The sequence below is a fragment of the Symsagittifera roscoffensis genome, chromosome 1 (genome assembly GCF_963678635.1).
Source record: "Symsagittifera roscoffensis chromosome 1, txSymRosc1.1, whole genome shotgun sequence".
Classification (NCBI taxonomy): domain Eukaryota; kingdom Metazoa; phylum Xenacoelomorpha; order Acoela; family Convolutidae; genus Symsagittifera; species Symsagittifera roscoffensis.
In genome coordinates this window covers 93,650,430-93,672,708 of record NC_087062.1, presented here as the reverse complement: position 1 = coordinate 93,672,708, position 22,279 = coordinate 93,650,430, and the positions used below count along the sequence as shown (strand labels likewise).

The following is a 22,279-nucleotide window of genomic DNA, read 5'->3' as shown; positions in this document are numbered from 1 at the left end:
AGAGTTACAACTGAGGTTTGCCTGGTGCATGATGGGACTGACTCGCGAAGAGTATGATTCAGAAGAAAGGAAGAGGTCAAAAGAAGAGAAGGTTTCCCTTATGACGAACCTGAGGGATCTGATAGTCCAAGAGGGAGCAGCACCAGCGTGTGCGAAGCGGAGAGACGCTCTCTGTTTCATTCGATTCATGATAGAGCAGATTTCAGTACCTGCATTGAACACTTGTGTTAAGATGCTGAGGGAAGGTGATGAGCGAGCGAAAGCCTTACTCTTGCTTGCACTGCTAGATATTCAGCAAAGCAAACCGATGAGGGTGAATATGAAAGAACCCGAGGAGTTAGAGCCCATGAAAAAGATAGACGAAATCAGGAGATTCTCAAACAAGGAGCTGAGACTCACTAAACAATCTATGGGGGCACTGCCGAAATCCAGTGAATACTGTGGACCGATCAAGAAGAAGTCGTACAGCTACGTGTCCAGAATCAAAGGGATAGCGTACAACCCTTTCCTGAGTGAAGACATACGCGATTGCTTCTTCGATTACGAGCAGGCAGTGTTACTAAGATTCTGGACGTCGAGAATTGTAACAATTAAGAGCGCTAATAATTCACAGACCAAATTGGGACTGGTCTTGGAAGAAGAGGTGACTGCACCTTCCGTACCAAAATCCGACAAAAGAGTGGAGTTTGGGTTGGGATTCTCAGATGAATTACTGAGAACGAGCTTGATGGCAGTGTGGGAATTGATGAGGCCATCATGGTGCCCTAGTCCCAACGCTGACTCGATATTACGGGCGACACAAGACGTGCAGAGGGAACTGAATGCAGACTGTAACCTGCGTGACCTTAACATCATATATAATGTGATGATAACGGCCTCTAGGAGCAACGGAGAAGATAAAGTGGAGTTGACTGGCTGGGGACCAGAAGACTGGGTCAAACCTGGTAGCTGTCTGGCGGAAGTCTGTGGACTGGAGGGTCACGTTTGTGGAGGTCTGGACTGTGTGAAGAACCTAGAGAAACAACACAAGCAATTGACGGTATTGTTTGGAAACGTCGTGATGAAAGCAAGAACAGAAACGGAACTGATAGCAGATTGCCATGGAGGAACCGAGGTGAATCTAGTGACTGCACTAGGATTCTATAGCATGTTTGGTTCTTTAGAGTCACTATTGAATCTAGAACAGAAACATGAGATGGTCACAGCCATCAGTGTAGAAGTATTCCCAAGAGTTCTGCAGACTGAGCAGAAGTACATAGGAAAATGGAGGGAATCGATCGAGACGGAAATGAACACCACATGCAGTGAAACTTATTGTAGTCCATCGGGAGCACGATATTTGGTGGGTTCGACATTGGCTCCAATGTGCAAGAGCAGATACCCGGTACATTTTGTAGCCGTGGATGTAAAGAGTACGAGAACGATCGTGGATCAAGCCTTCTCAGTGCCGAAGTGTGTGAGACTGGCGAGAATGTCCGAGAAATTTTACGAGTTGCTATGTAAGATGTTCTCAGCAGTTCCAGAGAGAACCAAGGAAGAGTTGGAATCGATACTAGGAAAGAAGTTCATGGGATACGTGAGCGGGAACTTCAGTGACTTTGAGAGACAGAAACAGATAGGATCAACTGTCACAGATTACAATACAGTAGACGAGAATGATGAAGTCCACCGAGTGATGATGGAAGTGGAACCATTACTGGAAGCTTCGTGAAAACGTAATGGGAGGAGCATCATGTTGACACATGACGAGTTTCCCTGCCACTGCTTGCTGCAGACCTGGTGGTATCCCAAGCGTAGTAATCTGATGTTGATCTGGGACTCTGGAGAGCTGCTCTCCATGGGTTTACCAGACTCGTCACAGCCCATAACAATAGTGATAGTGGGAGTTATGATGGCGATACGATGGCTGGAAACTCATGTGAAAGAAAACAATAGACAGGAGGCACCGACGAGAGAACAGTTGTGGAAATTAGATTGTCTAAAAGATTTAAATCTTTTTGAGACAATGAGCAAACTTCTAAACATTCCGATGAAAGTGAAGAAGATATGGGCAAGAAAACGATTGATGCCATGGTTCAGAGCTAACATGACTGCATGGTTGTACGAATATGCTAAGCACGGCAGAGTGTACAGTGAATATCAGCTTGACATTGGAGCAGGAGCTTTCAAGCGAGCTCTCGTGACTCATCGGAATGCAGTGACCACCGCTGTGAAAAGAATTTCCAGGACAAGTCAACGTAGTGGAAAGGAGAAAACAGAGATGTTGAAGGAAGATTTGGAGAGAAATGTGACGTTGTGTCTCCACAACAGCTTCTGCGGGAACAGAGAATCTAACGTGGATCCCCTACCTTGTTGCAAACAGAGGGTAGAAGAGCAGAAGTGTTGGAGGACGGCTTCCAACAGCGCCAGGATAGCTAACGACGTGTTGCAAGACACAGAAACTGAAAGTGCAGAGTCATTATCACAGGAGGAGGAAATGGAACATTGACGAATGGCCGAAAAACGAGATGAAAAAAGAGACGAAATTAGAAGAATTTAGAAGTTTTAGAATTTCTAAACGGCGAAAAAAGAAGAAAACAAAGGAGTGATGAAGAAAAAGTTGAAACTCAGAATTGTTTTATGTGTGTGAAAAAACTCAAGTGAGAAACCAAGCAACCAAGTTGTAATTGAAAACTGAAACATTTAGTTGAGTTTTGAAATTGTTGCATTTATAAATTTGCATTTTGATTTTAGTTGAGTGGCTTTAGAGACACTTACTTACTATTTATTTAGGAAGGCTTGAGTGAGAAAGTATATTTAAATATTCCAGCCTGCATGATTGTTTTTAATCAGCTAGGAGAACTGATCACTTTGTGGTGACATGAAAGGCTTGGGTAATCTCTCGAAGAGGGAGATTGTTTCATTGTTCTTTCTAACCACAGAATTTTTTAGTTTTAAAATTCAGGAAAATAACAAGCAAGATTTCCGAAGGGAAGAAGCATAGTAGGATAATTTTAGCTTGTTGGTTGGCAGGACTGTCCTGCAAACCAACACCTTTTAAATCTAGGAGAAAAAGTTTTAATCAGGACATTGACATTGGAAGTCGGAAAATATGTTTTTTCTTAGGTCATATCCTCAATGTGCAGATTAATGAAAGAATTTGAAGGCTATAGTGATGTAGTATGATGCCATTTGTATTCTGCAGTGAGTCGATATGACGTGGATAAAAGTGATTTCGTGCATTTTGTAAATTCTGTTCGATGACACTGTACCTATTTTACGAACATTGCGAGATTCAATGAGGACATTGACCGGACTGTCCGGGGAGTATGTGACATTCGACCAGAATGGATAAAAATGCAGATTCAGCATATTCGAAATTCCAGCAGTGAACCTTCCGAATTGGCGATTTTGAAGGAATAAGAGCGTTATTGGAACGATTGGCAAAACGGTGAGGGCTAAAATATTCTGGTATTTTGAAATTTTAAAAATTCGAATTATGACGTCATATTTCTGAGAAACGTCAGAAACGGCCATTTTGGCAGAAAAACCGGAAGAAAAACACAACAGCGATAGTTGCGCTGACGATAACAACGGAAATTGTGATTGAGAAACAACAACAGATTGCAGGAATAGCAGAGACCGTTCCGATTTGCAACTATTGTGTCGCTACAATAGTTGCAAGGCCGTTGCGAACAACAGTGATGGGTGGAAGACAGCCTTCCGGAAGGAAGATAAGAGCCTTATTTCCCCGGATTCAAGAATTCGGAGGGGTCTCGGGACTGGAACTGATAGTGTTTTATATAAATTTTGGCTTCCTTATCATGTCCTGAATTGAATTTAATTAACATCTGATTTCATTCTACTAGGATGAGAAGCTAGGAGTTGGGGGAAAGGGTTGATCCATCTTCGATGGAGATGATGATTTTATCTACTGAACAAAAACAATAATAATTCAAAATGTAGTAGTAGCCCTGTTTTTAGGAGTGACCTCGTGGTCTGGGGATACTGAGACCCAGCCATGAGCTTGTTATATCTGCATGTAATCTAGTTAATTTGAGTGTTTTGACCGAAGCCGAAAGCAGTAACGTTTTTTGTCGACCCGATGTTAGAAAGACCACCGAAAGCACTGGCTTGGTAGAGACGGTTAAAAGCATGTAAAGCTCTGTTTAGACGTTAGCCAGTCGTCTTAGGACTTAGTTTTATTTTCCGTCGATATGTATCTTCCGGGCGAATGTTACATTTTCGAATGCCAGAATCATGTTGTTTTGTCTAACCCAATCTTCGATTTTGTTTAAGTCAAGTTGTATTTCATCTTGTTTGCGTCCAACGGATAGAATTTTCAGATCGTCAGCAAATATTGAGGGGTCACTGAAGCGTAGGTTTTCGGGGAGATCATTTATAAAAACACAGAACAGGAGTGGGCCCAGGAGTGAACCTTGGGGTATCCCGCTGCTTAATTCGAGTACGGTGGATGTGTAGAAATCAACCCGAACAAATTGCCTTCGGTTTCTGAGATAGTCGTAGTTGATTTCGAGTAGGCATCCACCTACACCAATATCACTCAATTTTCGGAGTAATAATTTGTGGGGGACTTTATCGAAGGCCTTGGAGAAATCAGCATAAAAAGCAATGATCTCATCATGGGGATTTTCATCCAGGGCTTTGTAGTTTCGATTGAGGAATTGGATCACGTTGCTCATAACGGAGCGTTTTCTCACAAAACCGTGTTGGTTTATGGAAAGATGGTCTTTAAAGTTCTCGTAGAGTGGAGAGTACATGCATTTTTGAAAGATTTTGCTGTCAATGTTTAGAAGGGAGATTGGGCGATAGTTTTCAACATCTTTTGGGTCGTTCTTTTTGTGAATGGGTGTTACAGCCGCTGTTTCCCAACTCGTTGGCATTTTGCGTATGCGTTTAAAATTACTGAAAAGCTTAGTGAGTATATTACTCATTTGTTCCCCGCATCGTTGGTTGTATTATCGTGACGATCACGCACGATTAGACATTTAGCGGAAGGAATTAGCCAGAAATGGGGCTTCTGTGGGGAAGAAGTAAAGAGCAGTACCCTCCCGTGCCACGACGTCATTACAGAAAAAGCAGAGACAATATATGGTGAAGGACTGTGAAGAACTGACTTTTCAGCTACTCTGATGCCATAAACCTTTGAATGAACACCGGTATTATTTGTTATTTTAGAATATAAGTAGCTAGAAAAAGGAAAGGGTCAATCCATCTCCAATGGATTTAATATAGAACTTTCACCTAAAACATAGTAAAATAGGATATTCGAGCCGTGTTTATAATAGCAATCTTGTAGTCTGAGGATCCGAGACCCAGCTATGTGGTTGCTTTCGCATGTAATCGGAAGCTCATTAAAAGTCGTTTGACTGATGGCCTAAAAATGGTATCTTTTTACTTAGCCCTAGACAGACTAGAAAATCAACTGGCTAGGTCGAGACGGTGAAAAACGAGTAGAATCTAGGTAACTGACGCCGGCCAGTCGTCAATAGGTACTTTTTATACGCTCCGTCACTGTGTAGTTTTTGGGCGAATGTTACATATACCTCGTTTCAATTCAAATGTTTTTATGTTTGACGTACACTTGCATATTTGAAATTATCTTCATTTGGCAGTTAAAGTTTTAAATTCTTTTGTCAATGGTTTATAAATCTTTTTGAGCAATACATTCAACTGTTCCTCATTTTAAACCTAATTTCTAGTATGTCTGACATACATTTGCGTATTTGAAAATATCTTCATTTGGCTATTAAAGTGTTTTTTTATGGATTACGATTGGTTAAATTTATTTTGACAACAATTGACTTTCTTGATTTTGAAGCGCTCGTGAAAATTTGAATGGGACCTGTTCTGTTTGTGCCGCTGAAGAGATTTTTTCAAGACAATATATTTTTTTTGTATCATCGCATCTGCCGTTAATTTGAGACGACCAATTAACTTTTTTGATTTTCGATAGATCCAAAATGTAGCGTTTCGTCGAAAAATCTGTACGATGTCGATGTCATACAGAATTACGTACAATGACGATGAGCGACCTGGATCTGCTCTCAGCAACCACAGTACTTTGTCGCAAGGTCCACTGAAGGTTCCTTCACGTCCGCCTCCTATGCCACCACCTCCCGACTCAGAGGAAGTTTATGACGACAGCCAACACTCCTCCTCGCCTACGGGAGATGACAATGGTAATGTGACGTTCAAAGTGACACCTCCTACGCCAGACTTTGACAAAACTGTCCAGCAGCCATTCGAATCTCGAGGAGCTAAGCAGTCCGAAGATGTGTTAGGCCCCCCTAGGCGTCCAGCGCCCCAACCACCCGCAGTTCTAGATGAAGGAATGACTGGTAGTTTAGAGCAAACGCGGTCGCGTATCAATTCAGTTGGATCGGGAAGTCTGATGAGGGGTATGAATAGCTCATTGGTTCATGTCAATGCACAAGTCGTCATTAACAGTACCAACTCTGAGAACGAAAATTCGCCTCAAACTCCTTCATCGCCGAAAATGTCTTCTCCATTACCTCCTCCTCCAACAAACGAGGAGTTAAACGCGACTGGACATCTAGCTGGGGCAATTCTCTCTGATGACTACCCAATCAACAGGAATCCAACATCTCTTCCCCGTGCACAAAGAGTGTCTTCATCGTCATCGAACCAACCATACGGGACAGGGAGTCGAGATGGTACCATGGGAAATCAGCCGAGGCAAGATGATCCGACGATCCAGTCTAATATTGAGGGCTTCAGACCACCTTCCAGATTTCCAGAGTTTTCGACTTTAGCAAGCCATCAGCGGATTCACTCTCAGGAGATACTGAATGATAGGTCGGGCTTTTTAACTATGCAGAGACCGCACCAGTTTGGTACTATGGGTCAAGTTAGAGCGGCCACATTGTCCAGGGCGGCTGCTGATGGTATGCACACATTACCAAGGCCTTCGCTTATGAACCCCAGTATGAATCCTTTAGGAATTATGGTGCCAATGAGCGAAGAGGACGAATTTATAGAAGAAGATAAGTCGCTCCTTCAGAGATTTGGTTCTTCGAAATACCTGAGTATTGCGTATTGCGTGATTGTTTGTCTGGTATCGTTTAACCTGTTCGCATGTCAATATTACAGACCTGGGGCAGTTAAGAAGTCAACCATTCACATCTTCTCAGTGCTTCTCTACATCATCGGTGTAATTTTCGCAGTATTTCTCATATTTATTTGCCAGTTGTCCAAGCACGACCCAAAGGGTTTTGTTCGAGACCACAGGCATTGTAGTGTTTACCTCAGGGGCGCATTGATAATTCTGTGCCTTCTAACTTCCTTGCACCAAATTGCTAAAATCAGCGCTTCAATTGCATTTATTATGGACTTGTGCATGGAAGAGCACGTCCCTAAACTGTTCCATTATGGCTTTGTGCTCGTTTTCTGCTACCTAGAGGTTTATCTAATAATAGTTCACTCCAAAGTTTATATTTCGCTACAAAAATGTTTAGTCTCCGTAGCTCTGGCACATTTTACAGCACTTAACCTTTACCTGGTTTTTACCACAGTCGTATCGGAAGTTGCGTCTGAGGTGTCTTTAGAGCAATTCTACTCCTCAAATAAGGTCAAACTCAAATTACCGTCCGATTTACCGGCCAATGTTACCAAACCCCCTAGTGAGCTGGAAGATTTTTTGCAGTTGGAGCGAAATCTTAAATGCCAAGAGAACTACTCAAATCCGAACAAGACGTTGCTCCACTTCTCGACTTCAGTGTCCAAGTACGGTTACCCTTTTGCGATAAACTTTGCGATTCTGGCTACCGCCTTCATAACTAACATGTGGTGCAATGTTAAGAAACGTGCTAAACGAATCAGCAGTAGACTGACCTACAACCTCAGTCAGAGATCCAAATACTTCAACTGTCATCATACAAGCATAGGCATTCTGATGGGACTGCTAGTTTTCCTAGTGTCTACCATTTTCATATTCCTGTTTGCCGTATACCGAGACGAAGCTAATAAAAGAAGCGACAGCGGCGAAAACAGTCAGGGGATCGAAAGTGTAGTAATCGCGTACCACGTATATCTTATTGTGTTGATGGTTTTAATGATAGCCACTATTTTCAAGTGCATAATAGCCTTCCAATTGTTCTCAGCGAAGAAAACGTACCACAATATTTTTGACAAACCTCTTCTTCTGATGTCTTTAGTTGCAATTTTTGTATACTACCTATTTTGTATCGTCTCGTGCTTTGGACACTTTCTACAGTTAGAAAACGATCTCTTACAGACTATTGTCCCGACATTAAGTTACACCATGTGTCTTTTGCAAGCTTTGCTCCAGGTCATTTTTCTGCTGGACGCTCTGAAAAGACAGGCTACTCGTAAAAACGACCCAAGCTCTAGGAAGTACATAGTGTTTATACTGGCGTGCAACGTGGCGCTGTGGATGCTGATGGTGTATAGGCTAGGAGCAAACATCCACCGGGTTGAGCAGCAGTTCTACTGGGAGAGTTGGGTGTATATCAGAGTGGCAACGACTCCTTTTGTAACCTATTTCTACCTTCATTCAGTCGCCTGCTTTTTCGACATTTGGCAGTTCTCCTACATCTGAGACGACATCGTCTCAACATTGTTTCCCTAGAACCACGATAGAACCAATCAGGCATGCTTGAAGGATGTTACCTTCAATTGGATTGTATCGTACACATGAACCGCCAGAAATTGCTATACATTTTTGGGTTTTCACAGCTTTGCATGCACGCGATTCCAAATTAATAGACAAAATTGTTTTTTAACAAATTTATTTCTATTCGTAAATCAAACCTGCTACCTTTTTTTGCATAAATCACAATTTATGAGATTTGGCTTATTTGTTGCCTGTTCTATTCTGGTTATTTAAAAATACTAGAAAGTAAAATAGTTATTGGGAGTTTTGCATTTAATCTTTGAGATTTTGCTACTATTTATGATTTGAATTCAATAGATTAATTGAGTTTGTATAATATTGTTTTCAAATGATCAAAAAGAAGCGCAGAGAATTAAGCAAACTGACGATATCTTAGCATCATTAGCCCAATGCAATGTGAGCTAGACAGCTTGTTCCGATCACAGTTGATTCAAGATCCATTTAAAGAAAAAATTGGTATTTTTTGAACCATAAACCAGAAAGGACTTAATTAAGTTTTTCAAGTTAGTTGACTATTTTTGTTACCAACTTTCCTGAAAACTGGCTTTCTTTGTTATAATTTACAATAATTCCCGGCTTTTAACCAAGCTCGGGTATGGAATCATTTGATTGAGAACGGTATCAGTTTCAAGCCACCCTGTTAGATGCCGTGATTTAGATTCCAAGAAAATGTTTCGAACATTTGTCTGTCGAGAAATACTGCTCTGATTCAGCAAGCTCTATCAAATTGGAATACAGACTTTTTTCGGGTGGACAACTATCATGACAAAATCAATGCTTCATTTGACACCTCGGCTCATAAAATCAAAATCAAGGGGTTAATCCGTTCATGTAGCGTGTAGAACCGCACATGTTTGCGAAAACAAAGGTCCGTGGTTCGAATCGGGCTAGGACCTTGGTTCAATTCTGGCCAAAGTCTTTGTCGAATTTTTGTTTGCCCGCTTAGTTTTTGTCGGCTTAGTTGCGGCAGCGCATTTTGTCAAGCTTTTCTGACTATAATTAAAAACCCTTTCAAAGTATTCCGGTAATGTACAAGTACTTATGTTTCAAAAAATTTCTTTTGTGTTTTCGAGTTGTTTTCTTAATTTTCCTAACATTTATGACAGCTTTTAAATTTTTTTGGCCTTTGCACATTTTTCTTTCGCAAGTGGTGCAATATTCAAGTGGGGTGAGGATAAATTTGGATTAAATTTTTCACGCGAGTCGGGACATCTTAAGTAAGTGTTAAGAGATTATCCAGTGATACATCATTTTAAGACGCTTTCAGTTTTGATTCGAACTACATTGTCTACAAAATCTCGTGTTTTCTCCTTAATCTTTTTTTAAAATAATTATTTTTTCTTGAAGCTTAATTTTTTATTCCCACCACTGTTTTAGTGTCGAGAAAACTGTCGAATTCCGTTTTTAAGAGAAAATGATCGATATCGTCTCTTTTTTTTCTATTTTCAATGCATTGGTGGTTACGCTGGCGATTATCAAGCCTTATCAAATCGGAATTGATACCTTTTTTCAGTTTAACAACAGCTTGTCTAATAGAGTCAGTGAATCATTTGAAAGTTTGGCTCATAGATACTCTAAGTTCAAGGATCAAGATGACCCAAGGTCTGGGGCTCGAGACCGTCCAGGACTTGTACTTTTTGCAAAATGGAATATTCCATCTCGAAGTAAATTGAAAAAACAGTCCAAAAACGTTTCTTGAAATTTCAGCTATTTTTAGAGTAATGATCGTAGTGAGTCCTCTTATACAGGCTTTGGGATTATTTTTGTTTTTTGAGTAAAAAGTCTTGAAATTTGTTCACGCTCACTTCTGATTTTTCGTGGTTTGATTTTGCTTTTTTAAAGTTTGCTTCATTTCTTTTGCTAAAAGGAAGCCAAACTCCACTATCGAACAGCGAAAGTTCACGAAACATGTAATCGACTTCTAATTTCCAACATGGATTTTAATTATCAGATTTCCCTGCGAAACGAAATTTTTACCTAATGATCCAATTTTCTCAAATTTGGTTAATTTTATCAAAAAAGCACCAATCATAAATTTTTCGTAAGATTCAAAGAGCTTTCAGGGCATATATACAAGTTAGTTGTTTTGTTTCCTTACGTTCAATATTCTGTACTTTAGAAAGATTTTTTTTTTCAATATTCCATATGGTTCAAGTGTATGAGTTTTAAGTTTTGGTTTGCAAGAATTGTTGTTAATTTGTTTTAAATTTTATGTTTATTAAGATGACGATGAATTTTGCTCGAAATCGTTAACAAATTCATTCGAAATTAAAAAAAAATTACGTTATTTAGATTTTTTACAAACTATTGAAAAAAAAACAATTTTCCCATTTTTGCAATATGTGTTAAAAAGTTTTCCGGTCAGATTTACTACATATCAGAGACTCGATAGTTTTTAATAGGACGGCTAATAAAGAGTAGCGTTTTCTCCAAAATGATTTCCTTTTAGAAGAATAGAGGGGTGTCAGCTACTTGTAAATATTCCACTGTTTGCGGGTTGCTGTCTTAAAAGTTCATAATCTTGACGTATTTTTGGGCTAACCACTTTTAGGAGCTGGACAGAGTGTGGTTTGATCTGAATTGTGTATGATTTCAGTTGTTTGATCTTGTCATTAAGAGACTTTCAGTGGTAGAATCGAAGAATGGCTGCAGCTATGAGTGTCAAGATGTTGTCTGTCATCCTAGGACTCTACTTCATCATCATGGGCCTGAACAAACTGGGTCCATGGTTCAGCGTCGAAATGCATAAATCACTAGTTAGTACACATTTAATCTGTAATATGGGGTTTACCTCATAATATCTACCATTGGAAATATCCGATAATGGTTCAACCATCTTCCCCTATTTCGTAAAATAAGGATTGTTAAGTAGATCCTTTTTTATTAGTTCATTGTTTTCTGATCCAAAGTAGAAACCCAAGTACTACTGGTCCTATTATTTATTGCCAAGTAATAAAAGATGGATGAGCGTTTCATTCCGGTGCTATATGAGACACATAAAGCTGAGCTGAAATGAGCAGTAAAACATACTTGAAAATCGGTTTTAGGAGCTATTACTTGATTAAAATAATCGGTTGTGATTGATTGAAACAGTTTTCTTCATGCTACATGTGAAATAAGACTATAGTGGCTCTGACTATAGGCATAGCTTTAAATATGGATCGAAATGCCCTTGATGTCAGAAGGCAAATCGAAATAACTGAAGTTGTTAACCCGATTTCTGTTTTTAAATCGTACTGTTTTAACCCAGGCACAGTATAATAGTCAAGTAAGTGGGTTTTGACAATAGCAGAATAACCAAGTTAGCTGCAAATAGAGGATGCCAATATGTGAAAAGCTAGCCTAGATGTGGTTCAAAGTTCCTTGAAGCGTAAATCATGCAGCTGGTCTGAATGGGTTATTTTTGATTCCTTCTGTAACTATCGACATAATCAGCCATGACATTTTGTATCAGTAATACATATGATGAAAGCGTTTCTGTTCACAAATTTGAAGATACTTTTTACTCGGAATCGATGAAAGTGAAATCCAAGGGCTGTATATCAAATTTTACAATCAAATTGTTTTTTATGATATATAACCTTTTAAAATCATTTCTTTTTATCTTGGACTAGTTTTTAAAAAATTTTTAAATTACAATTTAGTTGCTAAAGAAATGAGGTCAATGCTACTCGGCAGTCATTTAAGCTTATCTTCACGGTGTTAAGTCATGAATCATGAAGTATCAAATATTCGAGAATTCGACAAATCGCCATTTATTTGAAAATTTTGGAAAATCGCTTAATTAATACAGATGATGAAATTTGAAAAAGAGCATTTCCCTTTTTTCTCAGTTTGGTACTGTATCACATAGCTCAAACATTCCATTTGTAATTTAAGTTCTTACTCAAAAACCTATCTTATCAAGTCAGTTTCCGAGATTTTGATGTTTTCACTGGTCTTAATGAAAACTATAGCTGTACAAGGTTAGCCAGTAGCTCTGCAAGTAGCATACAATAATCTCATCACACCGATTGAAATAAAGAGATTCAAAATTAGGACGAATTTTCAAATATCAAAAAAAAAAATTTAAGAAAATTTTGTATTTCAGACAAATTTTCTGTTGTATTTTTTTCAATAAGGAGCAATTGACATAGGTAAAAAGCTACAAAAATCAGAGCTCTTAATAGCTTAATAAATGTTACATTTAACTAGCATTGAATTGATTTTTTTGTTCTTTTAAAATTCTTGTTCCAAGAAAAGAATCGATGAAAGTAGTTCAGACACTTATATAGATCGCTATGATTTTTTGCTTCTGTTTTTTTTTCAGGAAAAGACTTAAAAATTGTTCAGGCTCAAATGTATTTTTCGCGATTTGACTTTTGATTTTATTTATGTTCTTTTCATTTCCTTTCTTATCGAACTATAAAAGGGTTGATTTTATCAAAAAAAAGTACCCATCACAAATTGTTCCAGAAATTCAAAGAGCTTCAAGGGCATAGAATTTTTTTCTTTAAAATTCGAAAGCCTAAAATTTTTCAAAAATACAATTTGTGTTTTTTCTGTTTACTTGCGTTAATAAACTCTTTTGCAGCTCTTTGTGTGGCGATGTTTTTTCATTGCTTCTCATTGCTTTTTATTGTTAATAGTTGAATTGTATGAATGTTTTCATTATCATTTTCCGCTTATTTAAGCAACATGAATATATTTTTTGTGTCGCTTTATTTTCTGTTTAAATAAAGTATAATCAAGTTTTTCATTTTTTTTATGTATATTAAATTTCAGGTATAGCCAAAGTAGCCATGAAAAATGCTTTTTGTCTATCCCCACTTGTTTCTCTAAAATTTTCAGGATTAGCGATAATAACTCTGAAATAGAGAATAACTCTGATTTTAATATTTTGATTTGGAGAAATAAACTTTCTTTCTTTCAAAAGAAACTATCGCAAAACTATCGAGATATGGCGTCTTTCGGAGCAAGGGACCTGGGTTCGTCCAATGTAGAAATTCTGACTATGAATCTTATGTAATTTCGATATGAAAATTTTTTTGTGAAATATAAAGCTGTTTCGGTTGAAGAACTCACCGAAAGGCATGGTTTAAATTACGCCGATTGTTTCAGAAAACCCAACACAAAGAGCTTTTCAAAGGAAGTTTCTTCAAGCTAATTGTTCAGCAGAAATTGGAGGTTCCTTCCATGTTGCCTTCAGTCTATCGTCAGATGATGGGATCCAATGAAGCCTTCTGTGGTCTGCTGCTGCTTATGTTTTTTCTTCCCCTCTTTGTGGGAAACATGGCGAACTTGATGCTCCTTCTGCAATATGCAGACTACCTCTTCAGTAATTTCTACATAGGAAACAAGTTCGACAAAACAGGAAGTGTCGCGGTGTTTCTCATCCTGCTGATGTCGCGCATGATTCTAGTGGTGCTTACTCGAGACTCTAAAGATGCGGGCAAGGTCTATGTCGATGCCAGCAGAACCGGTAGCTCCTCACGAGCAGATCTCGAGGATGACGACGAAGATGAGGAAGATGAAACTCAAGTAACGGGCGAGGGAGATCGAGATCCGAAAAGTGCCCAAAAACAAGCAAGCCCAAAACCCGAACCCAAAAAAGTGAAATGATATATCTCATTATATTATTTAAAAACTGAACAGGAAAAAGAGAAAACTGCTCAAAACTGATTAGGTTGCAAAGTTGAGATCCGATTATCTTACTTCGATGGGTAAATTGCTTACAGCTGAAATGGGTACTCCTTTAGAATTATGCTCCCATTACAAGCCTCATTTAGAAGTACGGTCTCAAAACATTACCTGTGGTCCGTAAAAAAGTGACGAGTAATCATTTAAAATAACGTAAATAATTAAGGAAATAATTTAGCGTTCAAAACTATCAAATTGCGATTCAGTTACTGTTTTCTTGTCCAATTTTACCTTCGTTGTCTCAGTAAAATAACAATTTTGAGAGCTTGGGTCGAATGATTTTCTTATACTTTTTCTCCTTGAAAAGTTTTTCCAGTAAATAGATATTTTTGAACAATTCATCTAAGTAATTAAGAAATGCTTAAAACTTTTCCTGTTTTCATTGACTTGAAGTAGTTCACGTCACGCAGATTTCACGTGGTGTGGCTGGCGTTTTTAAAATGTGACTCATTAACGAGGTCGGGACCGTACTTCTAACGAGGTCGGGAGTAGCCTGAAAGAAATTTGGAGTTTTTTTTTAATAGAAAAAGTGACCTGTGAGTTTTATCACCTGTGAAGTGCTACTCAATTTAGACATTGCCAAATAGTTTTAAGAATTCGCATTGATCTTTTTTCCTATGTGTTTTTCGGGGCCTGTGGAATTACACGACAAGCAAATTAGACGATCGCAAAGAAATTGAATTTACGGACAACCAGTATTTACTCTGCCAAAAGATAATTTAAGTCTGTAATTAAGTTTCCCGCAATTGCACGCAAGTTTTTGTCTAAATTCCGTTATTTTCTGATCGTCTAATTTCCTGTCGTCTAAATTCCTAAAACCCGTGTTTTTCGATCGATGATTTCGTATTTGCTTAAATTTTGTACATAAGGTAGTCGTTGTTCGGTGCAGATTCTTAGACAAAGCTAATCCGTCCATGATTCACTCTCAATTTCAAGGCGATGGCACTTAAATCGCCCGTGCTTGTGCTGATAAATATGATTTACTAGCAAAATCTTTGTTGGCCAAAGAAGTTAAACGGAAAGAAATACTCCATCTAAAACAACATTTTGCCGTGGGGAACCAATTCTCTAGAATCTCAACGATAATGTAGTGACCGGATCTTAAAATGCCACTACCCGAATTAGCTTTGTTTCTTGGCCAAACAAGGCGCTCAAGTTCCTCCGATTTGGCATAAGCAGTATTATACGTGTAGTGGTTATACAAAATATGTGATTAAATACTTTGTGCAAATTTTCTTTATTTTTAAGTTGCGCGAGTGGTAAATGCATGAATATGGTAACCAAATACAATTCCCTTCTTCATATATGTGATCTGCTTTGAGTTCGCAATAATTTGTATATTCTTGTTTGAATTGCCTTCAATTTGAAAAATCTGGAATCATAGCAAAAGGTAGCCGTTTTGATTTTGGCCTGCCTATGAGAATCGCTTATGATTTTCTAATTCTCCAAGTTTGTCCATGAAGCGTGTTTGGCTGTTTGAATTACGCTAAAAATATCACGTTGTTGTTGCTTTCCAATTTCCCTCAATGTTTTTTCTCTAATCCACATTAAACCTCTAATAGTTTCATCAATTTCAAAAATATCCTTTAAATTATTATTGCTACTATTTGTTCTTTTCATTATTTAAAACTTATTCAACTTGTTTTTTTTAGCAAAAAAAATCACCCAAGAGTATAAAGGAATGACTATTAAAAGTTATTCCGTAATTTGTAATTTACCAACTCTGATTTCGAATAAGTTCTTTTCCTAGTTTTTGTTCCGACCATTGAAAATGGGGAGGAGCTTTGTATTCGGGTGTTTTAGTTTTTTTGTTTTCCCTGCAAAAATCAGGTACCACAAATAATCATCGGAATGGGTCGAGTGATATATCACATTAAAGCCCTTTCAGTCGTGATTCGAATGACCTTTTGAACTTCAAAATTTTTTCACAGTGTCGAGAAAAACCGGTCTGAAATATTTGATTTCTGGTCTAGTTTCGAGCTAATAAGGTGACCGTGTAGGCTTACAATAGCTTATTTAAGCTTAATATAAGCCGTGAAAACCTAGTTTTACTCAAGTTTTACTCGCTCGAGCAGGTTTATAAAGAGAGTTTTTTCATGTAATATTCTCATCAGCGCGAGAAACAGTGCCAGTGATTTCGAGGCACCATGGCCACCTTGATTGTGCTTTTCAGACCGAAGCAGCAGAGAAATGATGAATGCAGTCTATTCTTTATGCTTTCCATTAGGTTCGCGCATTAAATGTTATAATTTTGGAAAAAAGGATCTGATATTTTTTGTTGTAAATTTTTTTCTAATAACTCGTTTGACGAAACAATCATTTGTCTTGTCTGCCTACTTTATTAGTATATCAAGTTCGTGGTTTCAATTTAGCCTGTTTAGTGTGAAGGTAGCATTCTTCTTGAGGCGATAAAGGTCATTTATTCGAACCCAGTTTTATTGCCGACGAAAATATATCCGCGCGAAGCAATTAATTCGTCCGACTATTTTTGTTTGCTTATTTTTTTGTCGGCTTAGTTGCCAAACTTTTTTTGACTAATATAATTATGGCCCTCGGAATAGTGAAATGTTTGATTTTATTATCGTTGGTTTCGTTTTTTTCAAACGTTTTTTCAAACTAACCACTCAAACTTGAGGTTGTGAGTTCAATGGAGATAACGGGTACTGGGAAGCTTCCATGCTTTAGCGGCCTCTCAAAATTGTTTACACAAAGTTATCGTCCTTGGAAAAGTCAATTTTTTGACTTTTTGAGCGTTTTTTATATAATTTAGTGAGTTTTATCAAAAATTATCCTAACATATCTGATATGTTGGGTTCAATACAAAAACGGGTTGTGGAAAACTTCTTTGAATACGCGAGTACGCCCAAATTTTTTTAAAACAAAAAATTATGGCCCTCGGAAAAGTCAAATTTTTTGTTTTTTGACCGTTTTTTGAAACTTCTTGACTGACCTCGAGAACTACCCTGCCAAACCTGGGTTTCTGGTTTCAATCGAAAATACAGATTGGCAGTTTTCTTCTGCACAAGCGGCTTTGCGCAATTTTTTTAGAAACTAAAAGCTAGAATTCTTGGAAATGTCAATTATCTGATTTGTTGACCGTTTTTTGGACTTTTCTCGATAACTATTCTGCCAAATCTGATATCATAGGTTTAATCGACACAGCAGGTTGTTGGAAGTTTACCTCTTCAATTTGCTACGCTCCGTTTTTGAAAACAATTATGGCCTTCAAATAAGTGAAAGTTTGAAACTTCGACCGTTTTTTGGAAGTTTTGTAACTTAACTCGAAAAATATTGTGCCAATTATCAGGTTAAGTGTTCAATCGAGAAACCCGATTTCGGGAATCTTCTCTGCTAATCCGGTCACACGGCCTGCTTTTGATTTTTCTTGAAAACTACCCTTTCAAAATTGAGATGAAAAGTTCAATCGAAATAAGAGGTTGCGCGAGTTCTTCCTGCAGAAGCGGCTTCTTCTTGGTAATAGAATTGTTGTCTTTGGGAAAATTCCAAAGTCTCAAATTTTCCTCTCAGTCCTAAGCATTCCTTGGAAAATGAATATAATTTATTTTCACGAGAAGTAGACAAACATGAACTAGAATTGAAGTAGATCAAGATTTTTAATGCTCTTTGGGCTCAAAAAACTGTCCTTGAGGACGAGAGTACTGATCTCAACAAAAACTGATACCCACATAGTCAGACTAACATTTTTTTGATAAATGAAAGAAAATAGGAAACGCACACCTATTTGAGTTTTTAAGTAACAATTTTCTCTGGAACATTAATCGTCTGTAGGTTTCAGTCAAACGATCAAGAGCCACGATTGGGTTACCATTGATTGCATCTAGTATGGATCCACTCAAGCAAGGTGAGCGGTTAAGTTTTCAGTCAAATTGTTTTGCTATTTTTTGGTTTTGTCGGACATGACTTTCATATCATTATATTTTTGTGAAGTAAGTCCCTGACTATGTTCGATTTCTCAGTTTTCCATGCTCAATAGCTTTTCGTATTAAATTAAAGAGGTAAGTAAACTTAGAAATCTGTTGCCATTAAAAAAAATAGGACTACGTTCTCTTTAGTTTCTTATTATGAGTAAGTACATCGGTTATTCAGCTCGATACTCAAATTTACAAATTTAGTGCAAGAACGGACAGCGAGAAAGCCAGAAGTAAGCTTGATAAATTCCAAACTTCTCAAAATATACATTAAAAACAAAATAAGCAAGGCAAGGGATTTATTTGGATCGGGATAACATCACCCTACACCCAGAGATAGACCAAGATAAGATCTTCCACCCCAATGCTCAATTTGGACAAAAATTTAAATTGAGAAACCGTGTTCTGAGAATATAGTTTCGAAAAATTAGCTGTTCTCAATTGTGCTAAAATTTTTCAAAAAGAGAAAACGGCATTTTTTTGGAACATATCAGAGCCAGGCATTCATTTTAGTCAATGCCAGTTATTTTTTGGATATTGTGGCCAGCTTGTACTATGATGGATACGATTGATTCCAAAGCGCAGCTAAATAAACGGAAATATACAATTATACATGAAAATTGTGCTATATATCGAAGTATTTACAGTATTTATAGCTAGCAGTGATTGAATGTCTTAACGATAGACCAAAGCTTCTCGCATTATGGGCGCCTTTCTGAAATTAGTCTGGCAATGTCGCTGTTTTGCTGCTCATTATCCTCATCTTGAGTTGTTTCGACCAAAGATTCGTAATATTCCACCAACACTTTGGCAATGTCATCGAATTGAAGAGAACGAGCAAAGTTGTCTGCGGTCATTTTGTCGTACAATACACTTAGGAAAATTTTTCGTCGATTCTCAGATTCAAGCAAAACATGAATGAGATCAATGTTTTCGTACGAAATTGCGTAATGAAGAGCATTTTTTCCAAATAGCTCGTGCAGAAGTAATTTATCTGGAAACCCATGGTCGAACAAAATTTGAGCGCAAGATGCCGACGCGTAGTTTTGAGATGCCATCATCAGTAGAAGAGATGCTTTGTCATCGGTCAGAAATTTAAAAGTTCTTGATACCTCGTCTTCTATTAGCTGCAAATCCTCAAATTGTGACAAAAAATTAATTGTCCAGTTAATTACTTCAATAGATCCGTTGTAATATGCACTAAACAAAAGTTTGCCCGACATTTTCGCGATAAGTCGTGCTGCGTTTTTGCCAATAATGTCCGCAAAATACGTCACGAGAGAAATGTATCCAGCAACTATGGCAATTTCGAAAGGCTCTGAAAAAAATGTTGCTGTGTCAGAGGCATCATATAGTTAGAACAAGGAAAGCCGGTTGCTGTGCAAGTAGCACAAAATGTTTCGACCGTGTTCATAAAAACTACATATAAAAAGTCTTCAAATGAATAAGTTCTTCTAATAAGTGTCGTTTTTTGTACATGGTGCAATGAGAAAAGTAAAAATTTAGTAAATAAGTCATAAAAGACAACAGTTGTCTTCGCAAAACAATCGCAAACAAAACAAAAGAAAAAATTCTAAATATTTATATATACAGGGGCTGATTTAGGAGGGTGCGGAGGGGAGATCATAAAAAAAACATCAGATTTTGGAAACGAAAAAGATTTGCGCGGTAAAATTTAGAGCTAGGACTTGCATCTCCTGAGAGGTCCCTGCCAGCTCTCAACTACACGGTAGCATGAAAAAAAAATACATAAAAACGTCAAATCTCGAGAACTAAAAAGAATTGAGCTCTCACAATTTGAGGCAAGGTCTGAATCCCCTGAGGGTACCCTGAATGCAGTCAACTACAAGGTTAGGAATTTCAAATTTTGTGAAATTATTAAATTTTTCTGGAAATTATTAAATCTTTCAGTTTTCTGGAAATTTTTTAAAGAAATTAAAAACGTCATATCTCGGAAGCTGAAAGCATTTTAGCGGAAACATTTGTGGGCAAGATTTGCAATCCCCCCAGCACCTTGGCAGCGCCCAACTAAAGGGCTGAAAATTTTCAAATTTGTGTAATGTTTTAAATATCTCGAATCTTCGTATCTCGTAAACTAAACGGAAAGCCAAAGTGCAACCCCCGTGGGAACCCAAACAGCATCCCTTTACATGGCTGCTAATCTCAAACTTGATAAAACAAAGAGAAATTGGCTAGCTATGTGCAGACTCTGATAGTAATGTAAAACGTGGACCTAAAATAAATAAAAAAAACACACTAAATTGACTGCATAGTCCAAAAAAATTCTTCAACCTTGCAAAAAATAATATAGCTTAAAGTTGTGACAGTGATGTGCCGCAGTAAAATTAATTGCGTAGTTTAGAAATTTATTCAATAAAAAAAGTTTAAACTGGGGCGGATATAGAGTTTTCTCTAGGGTTGGGGTGGGGGAGGGTATCGTATTTTCAAATAAATTTCAGAAATGTGGAATTTTTTTAGTTCGACCAAACTGATATCCGAGCGCACCCAGAACAACATAAAGATCCTTTTCCGGGAAATTTTGTTTGGGCACGTCAAAAAGTTTTGACCAAAAATTGCGTTTTTTTTGGCGCGCGCTTCACCCTGCGCAATCTGAGTACATAATGGCACCAAAGGCATCTCTAGAGTTATTTTAAGGTTGCTCGGCCGAGAAGTGATGTCATAAAGAAGCACCAACGGGTGGTGAGGGGGTTGAATCTCTGAAAGGTGTGTCTCAAAACAGAACCTAATGGTTTAAGCAATGCGAAACTATGTGTATTTTCATCCATCATTACACTTGAGAAGCTAAGTATATTAACACAAACTTTTTTTTCAACCTAATTCGCAAATAAAAGTGCTACTTTTGGCGACATCTTTGAATAAGTAGGCTGCGGTAGCAGTATATTATCATATGTGCTTTGGCAGCTGATTAGTAAAAAGTTAACATAGCTGATGCATTTGTAATTCATCAAATGAATCGAAAAAAATTGTTTGTTTCAAGCAGCAGTACAATGATAAAAGCTCGATTTCAGAAAGTTTCTAACTCAAATTATCTTGCAATTTTTCTGAAATGAGTAACTTATACATAATTTGGCTGTATGCTTTCCAATTTATTATTTGCAAAATTGTGTCTTTTTGTATTTGGTGCTACTTTTGCTGCATCGAAATGACAATTTAATAACATATGTAGCTGCGTTATTGGTGGCTAGTATTTGAGGATGTTAAGCATCCGTGGCTAAGTAGTTAGTGGGTGAGACTCAAATTTGCGAGGTGGCAGATTCGAGTTCGACACGTAGCCGAGTTTTTGCTAATTCGAGGTTTATTTCTACTTTTTGTTTAGAGCTGTTTTGGTCGTGTTCTGGCAAGTGTTTCTGAGGTTTTTATACAAGTTTCGCTTTCAAAAACTTTTGGTTCACCCGCCTGAATTTTGGTTGACCGACACGAAAAATTTTATATGCGCCTCAAAAATTGCAAATTGGCGTTTTTTTCATTTTCACAATTTTCTCGTAAAGTCGCTAAAATTGTACATGTTTTAAGGAACATCGGTCAACAAAAAGAGCCAGTTCTGAGAAAACCATTTTTCGCGTTCAAAGTTTTCCCAAATCAAAGTTATGATGACAGTTTTTGATATTTGAAGTATTGTGTTTTTGAACCATCAAACGTTTTGATGAACTTTTGTCTGTTTTTTTTTGATAACTGATTTAACTGATTCGCTCTTTTGGTGTTTTGGTTGCAGAAACTTAGAATATGTTTGACCCTCGAGAAAATCTTAGATCCGCTCTGTAATGACTGACTTGTTTTCATATGGTATGAGCAAACTAAAAAATCTAATTTTTTTGACTGCTGCTCACGTCACAACCAAAGCGGATTGGGTAAATGATGGGGATTAAGAAAACATAAAAACTAAAAATTCAGAAAACAATTGCAAAGAGTAAAAACAGAAAAGATAACACATTTTTAGTTCGAGCGAGAATAAATCTGAGTTTATTGAATGCAACGATCATCTTTTGAATATACT

The 22,279-nt window shown here is 37.6% G+C and overlaps 3 protein-coding genes across 3 annotated transcripts in view; all 3 read left to right on the top strand.

Moving 5' to 3' along the window:
• The window catches only part of LOC134852830 (uncharacterized), a 44,087-nt gene extending 29,549 nt beyond the window's left edge, over window positions 1-14,538 (top strand). Inside the window, exons 2-3 of the mRNA XM_063868657.1 lie at window positions 11,254-11,412; window positions 13,757-14,538. Of these exons, the coding sequence (XP_063724727.1) occupies window positions 11,299-11,412; window positions 13,757-14,257 (615 nt within the window). The 5' untranslated portion in view covers window positions 11,254-11,298 and the 3' untranslated portion in view covers window positions 14,258-14,538. The remainder of the gene's footprint in view (window positions 1-11,253; window positions 11,413-13,756) is intronic.
• The window catches only part of LOC134852815 (charged multivesicular body protein 4b-like), a 326,219-nt gene that overhangs the window by 29,552 nt on the left and 274,388 nt on the right, over window positions 1-22,279 (top strand). The window lies entirely within an intron of this gene.
• Window positions 5,959-8,894, top strand: LOC134852774 (uncharacterized). Its single transcript, XM_063868575.1, has one exon. It carries the CDS (start codon window positions 5,993-5,995, stop codon window positions 8,579-8,581), a length of 2,589 nt encoding a protein of 862 aa, XP_063724645.1. The 5' UTR covers window positions 5,959-5,992; the 3' UTR covers window positions 8,582-8,894.